The sequence below is a fragment of the Prosopis cineraria genome, unplaced genomic scaffold (assembly GCF_029017545.1).
Source record: "Prosopis cineraria cultivar Desert tree isolate PC_DT_omini unplaced genomic scaffold, ASM2901754v1 PC5, whole genome shotgun sequence".
Taxonomy (NCBI): Eukaryota; Viridiplantae; Streptophyta; class Magnoliopsida; order Fabales; family Fabaceae; genus Prosopis; species Prosopis cineraria.
Genome location: NW_026555336.1, coordinates 37248604 through 37261769, shown reverse-complemented (window position 1 = coordinate 37261769; position 13166 = coordinate 37248604). Strand labels below are relative to the sequence as shown.

The window sequence follows — 13166 nt, the reverse complement described above, 5'->3', positions numbered from 1 at the left end:
CCAGTAGGCCTTTTGGCCAAACAAAGTAATCGATTTTTTGATTTTTCTCAGTATTGACTGTTGCGTGCCATTTTTCTTCGGGGGATATTGCAAGTTATTTTGTTGGGAGCAAAATGTTACTACTTTGGATAATAGAGAGGGTGAAGCGAAATTTCATTAATTTAAAATTTTATTGTATTTCATTAATTTTCGGGGATCTCATATATTATGTAGGATTTCGCTGATAATCCAGTGCATGTATTCTGGGTTTAAAATATTCCCAATCCTTTTGCGGGGATTTACAAGTGTGGCGTTCTGGGGAGGTAAGAGTTTAGACAGAGGGCGTCACGCAAAAGCGTCGGTGGTACTTGATCAAATTCTAGTACTTTATCATTGTGGCCATGTTTGGGCTGATTGGGTACACGTCGCCGTAGCGTCAAGAAGTCAATTATCATTGTCAATATCAATAATCAATGTCTAACCCTAGCTGTTATGGCTCAATATCTCTGGAGTGAGAGCTTGAAACTTATTAATAGCAAACCATAACGAAATAATTACGCTATTAAAATCAGAAATTGTACCAAGTTATTTATAAATACTCCCTCCTTGTTTTTTTAAAATATTTTTATACATATTACAAGTCCTTTTACAATTTTAAAACAACATGCAATAATATTTTTCTTAATGTTCTATCTTCCCTTAATATAATAATTTAACTAATTTATTTAATACAGTTAAACATTTATATCCATTATAAAGTAATTGAATAAATGGAAATTAATTTTTTTGGTACGAATATAATTTACTCATACCCATTACAAATATTTGGCCAGTGGATAAACTTGGCGTCGTGTGTGATACGTGGAGCGGGTAGGGAGGTATTATTATGAAGGCTTAAGTTGGCGGTGGGGGGAGGATTATCCAAGTGATGGTAAAAGAGGGTCCCACACAAACGACACAAAATGGAAGGTGATGTTTGCTGTCGTTTCTCATTGTTGGAGCCGCTGCACCACGTTGCCACGCAAACATGCCGACGCCGTTTCGCCGTTAACGCTGCTTAGACGTCGCCCGCCCTGACGCTCAGCTGATCCTCCATGACCAATGTGTGTTATATGCTCTATATAACTTATTATATGCCCTCTCCTTGATAGCTTTATTTTCTCCACGAATTGATTAATATTTGTAATTTTCAAGGTATATAATTAAAATTTGAAAATTTTAATCTTGTCATTTTTTGCCATCAATCTTGTCATTTACTATCAGTTTTTTTTTTGGCCTGGATTTATTAGGTACTCATCAATTATCAGGTATTCGAGCATTCGAGTCAAGTTGGTTTATTAAATACATGCATGCACCACGTTATTGACGAATCGCATAAAAACTAATAATTCAATAGTTTCTTTTAAATATTAAATAAAAGTTAAAATCATATGTGGGTAAAAACAATTATAAAAAGTTTGGCATATGTTTTTTTTTTAAAGAGAAACGTATTTATAAAAAAAATATGATGAGTAGATTTCTCATTTCATTTATGCAAATACTTTTTAACCTACTAAACATTTTGTCAGAGTTCAATCTTCATATACAAAAATTATCAATTACCAATAGTGTTTTATCAAATATTTACCTTCTATCTCAGTCCAAAAATATTTACCTTCTATTAAATTGAGGCATCTTATATACTTCCTTTGTTAAAAAATAAAATATATTTTTTGTGAAATTAAATGTTAAAAAATATAAGACATTTTTAATATTTTGATGTGTAATCATTGCATTTTTTTAAATTGTTCATAATAAATAAGTCATTTTATATTTATTTTAAAATAAAATATTGTATTAAATAGAAATAAATATGAAAAGATAATGTTAGTATGAAAAGAAATAATTACTTTATTAAAAATAAAATTTAATTAAAAATATTTTATATTTTTAAAATGAGGAAGGATGTGTTAAAAGTGAGGCAAGTCATATGAAGGTGATATATGACAAAAAATCAATTAAATCGCTCCAGATCACAGAATAAAAATAATAAACATGATTCTGACTCGGGGTATTAAAAATCCATATCATTTTCATGAGACATGGAAGTTATTATGGGAAGTTAAAAGAACGCTGTGAGAATAATGACCAATGAACTTGTAAAAGCAACCTATTAATACCTCTTCATGACATCTAAGTCAAAATCAAGAAACTACATGTGGCAACGCTTGATGGAATTGCAAAGTTGACGCTTCAATTTATTATTTGTTAATTTTATATTGGTATTATTCATTAAAATAACAAATTAAAGAATTTTGTTGATGGAGTGGGTTGGGCTGCTATTCCTTGACAGCGAGTTTAATTTACTTAGCGACTAAGCATCCCAATTCTTTACAGCCAAAAATTAAATAAATAAAATATCCTCCTAATAAAAGTTAATTAATTATTAATAATACGATCGACATTTTCTAAACGCGTTGGTTTGAACTTTGAATCCTACACCAACTAATAAGAAAACCTCATTAATAAATTAATAAATATTCTATAAATAACTTATCATTGATTATATTGAACTTTGTTTTTCTAGTAACGCATCTTTATTTTCCTGCAACTAACAAACGCGCTCGTGCAATCCATTTGAATGAAATTTCATTGATCCTTAATTTTTTTTATCATAAATTTGTGTGAAATTATGATTTTTTTAAATTAAAAAAATGAAGACAAATATCCAAGAGGTTATCTTAGAAGAAAAAAAAAATACTAAGCTAGGTTATGATGACTCTCACATTCCTCTTAACCTTGTTGCTTGAGTCAACCTAATCTTATATTAATATGACCGAATTAAGTCCAGGGCCGGATGAACCGCCTGGGTAAGCAGTGGAGTAATAAATAAACAAATAAGTAATTGCAAGATGGAGGCATTTGTAAAAATGAAAGTTTCTCAAATGCATAAAGTTCAATGATGAAGCTTCCTTTGATAAAATAAAAGAAACTGTTTTGAAGCGTTACGCTTAATTTGTGAAGACGACATGTGAATAAAAACAATGAATGGATGATAGTGATAAAAGGGCCAAAAAGGTGGGCCCCCACGAAACTGAAGAAGACAGCTGTGGGTCCCACCATCACGGGTGGCAGTTTTCCACCACCACAACTAAGCTCGTGAATGTGAACTCTCCCTCACATGCGATCAATCGCGGATAACCAGCCATCCAGTACGCGGTCACACCAGTTGAATTTGAATGCTGATCACTTGTGACGGTAAATTCTGAATCATTTTTTTTTGACCAAAGTTAAATTCTGAATCATTGAAAAAAATGAACACTAATTTAAAAAAAAAAATCACCAAGAGATTAGTGGAGGTATTTTATATTTTAAGATTCTGAGTTTTTACTACACCCCTTTGTTTCTTAGCTGAAAATGAATTTTTATAGACAATGACCAAGTTACTCTTAAAATTTAAATAAACAAGTATTCACCCTACATAAATAACAAGTTAGCTGAGTTTTGATAACAATTAATTCATGATTAAAAACAACACATCCATAATTTAATAATATTGAAAAACTAATAGCATAAATTTAATGAAATAAATGTTTATTCTGTCTAAACAAGTTATTTGAATTTTAATAATAATCAATTTATGACTGGCAGCAACATATTTATAATTTAACAAGATAGAAAAATTAACAGCACAGATTTGATGGAACAAGTGTTTACCCTGCATGAAGAAGTCATTTTAGTTTTGGCAACAACTAATGACAATAACAAATTCAAACTTTAACTGGATTGAAAAAATAATAGTATGGGTTTAATGAAAAAAGTATTTACCTTGTATAAATAATAAACAATCCGGTCTTAATAATAATTAATTTGTGATTAATAATAATATGTTCGAACAATAACAATCAATTTTTATTTAATTGTTTTTCTTTTATTAAGAGGATACATGCTACCATATAGAATTAAATTTATACAAAACATTCTCCCAACTGACCCAACAAAAGTTCTGGCAAGGGGGGCGGGGGGAATAGAGAGAGATTGAACTTAATCTTTCACCCTGACTGAGTAGGGAAAGTTTAGCTTATATAGCCCAATTTGTTGAGTGGGTTGAGCTGGAAAAAAAAGAAAAAAAGTAGCTGCAATAAAAGCAAGATTGTTCGGCTTAAACCCTTCAATCCATGGAATAAACAATCTAACCCGTTTAATCTACAAGCTGGCATGACTTTAACTACCTAAATACACACTATATTAGGAGATAGTGTGTAACCAAATGATTTAAATTAGTTTAATAAAGTAGAGTATTTAATAAAAAGAATTTAACATGATATTAGAGTCAATCGATTGGGGACAACAACTAGAAAAAACAGGAAAAGAAAAAAAGAGATTAAAAGGAGAGAGAGAATAAAAAAAATTACATATACCCAAGCCTCTAAAATTAAAAAAGGTATAAGTCCAGGCACGAAGGAAAGAAAAATGAAAAAAAAATAGTAGATGAAATATTAGAGTTAAAATAAGCTATATATCTAGAAATTAAAAGATAAATTATAAATATATAAAGCTTGAAATGTATCTAATTAAATAATTTAAGCTAATTTTGTGACGTAAATGACTATTTTTAAGCACATTTAATACAAAAAATCTAACACACTCAACTAAACATACGTTAAAGGTTGAATGTAATTGCATTTAGATTAAGTGCTAGTTTAAATTTTAATTGGGTATAATAGATTATGAAAATAATTAATTAAATGATAGATTTTAATAATAATTGATTATATTATAACACAATTTGTTTTGATACAATTTTTTTAAAATTAATTTTAGTATAATTAAAAATATTTTAATAATTTATTCAAAATTAATTTTAACTATATAAATTACTATAAAGGACATTGCCTTTCAAAATTAAATTATTGATAAATTTGTATCTAATATTATTAAAATTATTACATTTTATTTAAGAAGTAAAATATATTTTTTAAATTACATATATAATTAATTAAAAAATTTAAATTATATTAATATTAACATTTAAATTTATGTAAATAAGTAACTCAATATATCTTAGTTAAAATAAATTTAATAAAAGAGAAATATTTAATTCTTAAATACTAAACATTAATTTTACAACTAATGAAGATGATAATATATAAATTAATTTTTAATGACATCATGGATATAAGTTATATCCAGCGAAGATGTTAAGCACTACCTTCAAATTTTAGCAATATAAAAAATGTAACAATATAACAAATGATGCAAACTCTCTCTCTCTCTCTCTGCAGCAATCTTTATAATGACCTAAATTAAATTAAATTAATTTTTCTCTATTAATTAATATTTATTTGAACTAATTTTATAGTAAGTGATAATAAGTAAATGATGGTGATTAATAAAAATTTATACTAGTAACTTTTTTAAAGATTCAAAATTTAAATTTTATTAAGAAAAGAGAGAGAGAAAAGAGAAGAGAATTTAATTTTATTTTTATTACATTTTGTGTCTTTTTTATAATTTTTCTTTAGGTCTTTCTTTATAATTTTTTTCAATGTTTTTTGATCAACTTTCTGCGGAAGCTCCAATCACTAACGTTCCAAAAACTTCAATTTTAACCAAAAAAGATCAATTACGAGTTGTTTCAGGTGTTTGGGTGATAACTCAAAAAAATTGACTTGAGTCAAAAAAATCGGTTAAATACATATCCAAACACGCACTAAATCAAATATGACGAAAAGTATCATGATAATTGATAATACCTGTTAAAAGAACATGTTCTAATAATAAAGACATTAATATGAAAAATAAACTGAAACTATTATCAATATTAAGTTCAATAAATCTTGTTGAAATTCAAACCATCATCTAGCTAAAACTACCCCCGAGGCACACATCTTGTTCGACATCAATAACAAGGTGGCGGTTATTTTTATTCCATTGCCTCCTATAGAACTTGAGCTTCACTTAATTCATGGAGTAGTTAAGCTCAATAGTCAATACTATATGCGTGCCTGTGTAGCAGAAACTCCATTCTCGAATTTAGACTTTAGACTTTCAATTCTTTCGGTAACAGTTGCAAAGGCAAATTATCACCCCCCAGTATATCTTTGTTACATGAAAGAGAATAAGCAATTGCAGACATGTTCAATAAACTAGCGAATTCAATCTCAAGCAAAAGAAAGAAAGAAAAAAATACTGGTCTAAAGGTGTCTTATAGAAACAATTCGCAGAATGTATATACAAGAATGTTAAAGGATCAAACCCTGAGCGGGAGGTGGCTTTGAAGAGTGCTGCTCACTTGCTGCTGCTGCTTTTGGAGACTCTGATAGAACCTGTGCATATTGATCCTCTACTTTTCGCTTTTCTTCCTGTTCTGCATCCTCCACTTTCTCTTTTGTCTTTTGTCCCACTTCTCCAGCTGCCTTAGCAACCTTGTTAAATGCACCAGTTACCCAGGAAGCCCCAGTAAGCACGTATCGGTTCTTCATCAGAGCGGATCCGGCCGTACTGACTTTCTGTTCTGCAGCTGCAAATGCTGATTTGGTCTTCTCTGAAACCTGGTACTTTTGATCCACCTCTCGAACTCTGTCACTCACAACCGAAGCACCAACACTTATTTTCTCAGTAAGCCCAATTTTCTGATCAAAAGATGCAACTTTAGCAGAGGCTGTGGATGACAACTGGTGCCTCTCATCAAAAGTCCTTGCTTTGTTGACAGCATCTTTCCCTAAGATGAAGCCCTTGGCTAGCATGCTTGAGACCACATCCTCTGCCTTCCGGAAAGCTGAATCACCACCAACAGGAGTCTTTGTGGCTGTTTCCTGCAAAAGATCAACGGTTCTTAGTCCAAACAGTCTGGTTAGTTTAGTGCAGAAGTTCTACGCAAGTCTTACAGATGATGCAAGAGCAGCAGGTGGAAGCTTGTAATCAGGATCCAGAGTTACTGTAACTGATAGATCGACTATTGTTGCTCCCTATCATGCATGAAACTCTGTTAAACTTGGTTACACGCAGTAAATTACATAAATCAATACATAAAGAGGAATAATTAGCAGAGATTGTAAAATTTGTTATAAATATTCGGAGGCATGCAATAACTATAGAGGCACATGCAGCACAAGCTCAGATTAGCGTATGCTTGCATGTTAGACTCTCCAAACTCTCTCTCTCTCTCTCTGTTTTTTTGGCAAACAAATTTGTCATTTCATATTTTTGAATAATTATGTTACGTAACCCATAGTCATATAGCAAGAAGATGCTTCAATCTAAAGCAGAGGGGGAAATTTTTCCAGCCTCACAGGAACCAGTAAAATATGTCCACTAAGTATAAGATCATAAAACCTATAGTTCCAGGCTTCAGAGAGAAAGGTACTAGCTCTTCCTTTGAAGTTCCAACTACAAATTATTTCATCTTCAAAGGCAAAGGGCGTATGAGAATTTTATATTAACAGTTCTGTTTGATAAGAAAGAGTTTTTCCCTGATTTGAACCCTCAATTGTAGCATTGAGAACTTGTGGATAATTATCATTTTCATAAATTTTTATGAGGAACAAACCATCTGTCTTAGCAGGAAAACCTTAAAATAATCAATAATAAAAAAGAATGTAAAAAATACAGAAATTTTGAGGGATCATAAAAAACAATTGAATAATACATGGCGATTTGAGATTCACTGACATGTGTATCGCTGAAATATGGTTAAGGAAGGGTTGCATGAAAAACTTTTGACAAAAAGAAGCTTTTGAAAGCCATTCTAGAGCTTGTCAGTTCTAACCATGCGGAAGTCTTCAAAAATATTATATTCCTTATATTTCAATGATAAAAAAAGTCTCCATTATTCATGCAAAAAACTCCATATGTCAACTCAGAGTGACCTTTTGGATATTGACGAACAATCATCTAGCGTAAAATACACCATAATGATACATATCAAATGATGGTTGACAAGTTACCGATAGTAGCACTGCAGTCTCAGCTCCTTGCAAATCCTTGAAGGTGACATAGGCAGTTTGAGACCGTTCATCATGACTGCAACAGCACAAAAGCTTATCATTTGTATCTAAAGAAATTAGGATTGAAAATACAGTAAAAGAATAAATCAGGATGTATAACACCGAACACACCAACTGACCTCTGCATTTCAACATATTCAATGTCACCAGAAAATGAGAAAAACTCTTTTATGTCTCGTTCTGTTGCTCCCAAGGAAACATTGCTCACTTTAACAGTTGTTAGCTGAAAAGAACAACACACATGTAGTAAAATTCTGTGGAAAATCCACCTCCATATAGCTACAGCATTTTGAAATCCCACACCAAAGGGCAAAGACAAACAAAAGCACTCATCTATACTTTGTTACTGCTTTTAGAAGCACTTCCCACATGGTGTCTCCCATTAGTTTTTTGGAAAAAGAAACACACATGAATATTATGTTATAACTGCGTTCAAGTTGTCAACCCATTCTCACCGCTTGTTCATGGTGTTTATAACTTGCTACTTCTAATGCATTATCTTTATGTGGTGTACTACATAGAGACAAGAGAGGATATGACATATAAGAGGTTGTAAAGCCAACGAAATATGTTAAATATGTAAAATCTAGTTTAGCAAACAAAAAGGAGATTAAATAAGTCTAATTAGTTCTGATGTAATACATTATTCTCAGTCAACCCTAAAACTAGTTCAGATAGACAAATGAGGAAATAACCTTAACCCACAAGCTTGATGTTAGAATCAACATTTCAAACACATGCTGGTCAGAAACAACTGTACTTATCCACATCACACAGTCATATTTCAATTAGACAGACTACAGAGAAATGCATACTTGTTTTTAAGCTTCAATTTTGGCTAAGAACGTACACCTGAGTCATTTTTCAAAAGATAAGAGTTTATCTCTTTCCCCACTTATTACCAAACAATTTATCTGATTAACAAAATACATAAGACATTCAATTACTCCACAATCAGGCACCTCGTAAAATGAGGTCACCTAGCACTTTCAGTTGTTTACCATTCAATCTTATGTATTATTTCCCAGTAATATTGTTGCTTGTCCTTGAATAATATATATACATTTGCATAAAATTTGCACTATTATCTTCGTGACGTTTTAATCTTTAGGAAATCCTTTAAAAATTTTTTGTAGGAAATAATAGGATTGTTTATAATCAACCTGTACTTCCGCTTATTTTTCAGCTTTTCAATCCCTTTTCAAAACGGAACATAAACTTCAGCATTGACTTCAAAGCATCAAGTATTCAGGTCTAGATTTCAAAGCCTTGAGTGTAAGTGTTTAACATATCAGATTGTAACAGATGTTATAAGCAGCATTCGTATCTACACAGGCACCACATGGACGCCTGCGATTTTTGGCATTTTCCCATTCCTGGAGTTCACTATAAACGCCTCCATCAGCCGATAACATATTGCTAAAAGGTGAGCTAAACAAGGTCCAAACTTTTCAATGGGAAGAATAAAATAAAATCAGAAAAAAGAGCCTCGGATATCAGCTCTGCCTACAGTGTGAAAGAGGAAGATTTAGATTATTGGTACTTGGTAGGGTAGATAATGTTCAGCTTTGTCAAATTTATCTGAAACGGTGTGACGAGACAAGAAGTTAGCTTTGTTCTAAGATTGGTATCAAGATCGAATATAAAAATGATACCCTTTACCCATTAAGTGAATTGTAACCGAAATTTAATAAGCCCGTGGAAGCATTTCCAAGATCTATGCATGTAATTCTGAGAAAGGGATCCCTTTCATAATTCTGAGAAATGTGAACCGCTGATGGCAGAAAATGAACATTTCATAGACCGGCTTCGCGGAAATTGAGGGTATGCTGATAATTATTTCCAAGTCAAAATCAGAACAGTTTCCAAATCAGAAGAACAGACACTATCGCAGACATTTCATCCAGCTGATATTCAAACAAGCAAAAAACCTTCCCAATCCAGAAAAAGATCGAACTTGTAAAATGTGATATATTACTAATAGCAAGATCTTCAAATGTGCGAAACATACCAGCAGTGCGCACAATGATGAGAAGAACTCACCGGCATCGCGAGACGATTGCAATAAAAGACCTCCGGCGAGGAAGAAGAGCCGCGAATACGAGCGGGCAGGTCGGAACTATGTCTGTAGCAGAGAGTCTAGGGAGAATCGAGGTCAGCGAAGACGAAGAAGAAAATGGCAGCGAGACGGAGCGCTCTTGAATTTTATTAGACAGGGAGAGTTTGAAACACGCGCCTGGTTCACATTCGCACGTGGGAGTGTCGTGAAGTGCAATCTTAACGAGAAGTTTTCCTACACGGAGTTGGACCGTCCCGGACGGCTTACTACAATTAATTACAATACGGCTAATATACTGCGTTGGCGTTAAGATTTATTTATAAGTAATTAATATATTTTTCATGGATCAGTAAGTGATAATATATGTAAATATTCGTGTTTAATTGACATTTAAAATTTCGTAATTCGTTTTAATTAATTAATTAATTAATTGATAGGACCAGTTCGTTACTTAGAATAAACTCCTATGGATGGCGTACGTTAATCTAAACAATGAAGCATCGTCTATTAATGTGATCTGATTTAAATTGTTCTTCGTGACATTTTTTAGGTTTTAAGAGCATTTTACGTATTAGAGTTACACCAAGATAAGCAGTGAAATGAAGTAAAAGATGATGTAGAAATCTTGTCTGGCAAGATGCTGTTTCGTAATAAGGTTTGGAAGGGGCATGAGTGGCATTTTCAAAAGTCAATGTGTTAAGAGATTCATAGGGTTTGTTTACCAACATATTTTGATAACCATTTTTTGCTATTCAAAATAAAAGAATAAAAAATTTATTTAATAATATGTTTTTAAAAATTATTTTAAAGAATATAAAAATAAAAATAATTTTTAAGTGTTTGGAATTATTGTTCTGAAAAATAAAATAAAATGAAAAAAATATAATTTTTATTATTTTTTATTTTCAAAATATATTTTATAAAACATTAGTTCTTATAGTAATAAAATAAAAATAATTTAAAACAGTCTTGTAGTCTCTATTCTTATCACTCTAAGAATCAAATCCATTAGCATATATACTAATTAAGGGACTCGGGTCCCTTCTATTTGAATCAACACGCAAAGGTAATTGGGGCAACCAAAAAAAATTCTCTGAAAAAAAAAATTCTCGGGTATAGTAGTGTGTGTGTGTGTGTGAGAGAGAAATGGAGAGCCAAGAAAATTATGAAGGCATTGGTAGTTGTGCAGTGCATGAAGACACGTTTTTGAAGCAGGGAGAGGATATCACGATCACGATTTGATGAAGCGTGTTGGCGTTTTCAAGAATTGATGATTGATATTGTCTATTGAGAAGGTTCGCGTGAGGCCGATGAGAAAGGTACCAGATTTTGTTATGCGTGCCTGGTCACGTGACTTGAGCGAAATCTACAAGTTTTTTAGTTCTCTTCCTCAACACATAGCTCATTGGATTCAAATTAAGAAAAATGTGTCAAGGTATAGGGTTTCAGAATAATTCCTTGTATGCCTTTATATTGTTTAATATGTAAAAATGTTAATTTGATTATCAATTAAAAATTACATAATATTTTTGTACTATTTGTATTATTATGGTGTACAATTTGTGTATTTTGTGCTTTGAATTAGTGAGTTTTGGTTGTAAATATAGAAATTCATGCTTCAACTGAATAATTCATTTCAAAAAAGTTTTCTCATTACACCACAGCTTGGCTGCTTTTCTCATGGGCTTTAAATAGCCATCAAGAATGAGGCAAGAAAACAAGAAAGACTCAAAACGCAAGCAGAGGCATGCAGGCCCATTATAAGCCCAGACCTTACTTGACTATTGATCTAATACATACTGATAATGATCTAATACACTTTAAATTTCAACACTCCCCCTCAAATTAGGCCTGAAGATATTAAAAGTGCCTAACTTGTATAGCATATCCTAGTGTAATTTTCGACCAAAAGTCTTAGTTAAAATATTTGCTTGCTGGTCGCTTGATCCTACATGTTTTAAATTGATCAGTCTACTTTGAAGTTTTTCTCGCACAAAATGACAGTCGATTTCAATGAGTTTTGTTCGCTCATGATAAACTGGATTTGAGGCTATTTGAATTGCAGCTTTGCTGTCACAGTGAATGCACACAGGAGTTAAGTCATACACATGTAAATCTTTAAATAAACTAGTGAGCCATATAATTTCAAACACAACACTCCCCATAGCCCGGTATTCTGCTTCAGCAGAGGACCTAGAAACTGTGGTTTGTTTCTTTAATTTCCAAGAAATAATTGACCCACCTAGTTTAACTAAATAACCTGTGACAGACCTTCGAGGCTTTGGGCATGAAGCCTAATCTGAGTCACAAAATCTTTCTAGCCTTAAATTTCTTGTGGAAGGGAATAAAAGACCTCTACCTGGATCCCTTTTAAGATATTTTACAGTATTTAATGCAGCCTTTATATGTGATTTTCTAGGATTACTCATAAATTGACTCAGCACTTGGACCGTGTAGCTTATATCAGGTCTAGTGTTTGTTAAATCTAGTAATTTTCCAATCAGACATCTATATCTAGCAGGATCTGGTAATAGGTCATCTTTCTCCCCCTTTTTGGCTTACTGTGAAGTTTTAGACCAGGATTTAAGGGGACATTTCTCGGTCTAGATGCTCTTAAGCCAGTGGTAGTTATCAAATCTAAAGTGTATTTTCTTTGATTTAAAATCAATCCTTTACATGATCTAGCAACCTCAATACCAAGAAAATATTTCAATGCTCCTAAATCCTTCATTTTAAAATTTGCATGCATGAATTCTTTAGTTTTCTTTATCCCCTCTTGGCTGTTTCCAGTTATTATTAGGTCATCAACATTAGCCAACACAATATTAAACTCATCTCTATCTTGTTTCGTAAACAATGAATAGTCATGTTTACTCTGGACAAAACCTCTTAAAACTAAAGCCTCACACAGCTTTATATTCCACTTCCTAGCTGCCTGTTTTAAACCATATAGGGAGTTAATTAGTTTACATACCTTTTTCTCCCCCTGTTTACTAAATCCCGATGGTATTTTCATATAAACTTCCTCATCTAAGTCCCCTTGAAGGAAAGCATTATCAACATTTATTTGAATAATGTTCCATTTATTATGTGCAGTAATAACTAATACTGATCTTACAGTTGTCATTTTTACAATAGGA

At 32.0% G+C, this 13166-nt stretch overlaps 1 protein-coding gene across 2 annotated transcripts; it reads right to left on the bottom strand.

Annotated features, from left to right (window-relative positions):
- Positions 1-5969: 5969 nt before the first annotated feature.
- On the bottom strand, positions 5970-10183 carry LOC129312051 (binding partner of ACD11 1-like). 2 transcript variants are annotated; one of them, XM_054954614.1, is made up of 5 exons: positions 9979-10183; positions 8087-8190; positions 7908-7983; positions 6849-6929; positions 5970-6776 (listed from the first exon to the last, which is right to left on the bottom strand). In XM_054954614.1, the coding sequence occupies exons 2-5, from the start codon at positions 8092-8094 to the stop codon at positions 6204-6206; spliced, it is 738 nt and encodes a 245-aa protein (XP_054810589.1). In that variant the 5' UTR covers positions 8095-8190; positions 9979-10183; the 3' UTR covers positions 5970-6203. The 2 variants fall into 2 exon arrangements, with proteins under 2 accessions (XP_054810589.1, XP_054810588.1); XM_054954613.1 differs by having other exon boundaries at positions 10011-10183.
- Between the last annotated feature and the right edge of the window lie 2983 nt (positions 10184-13166).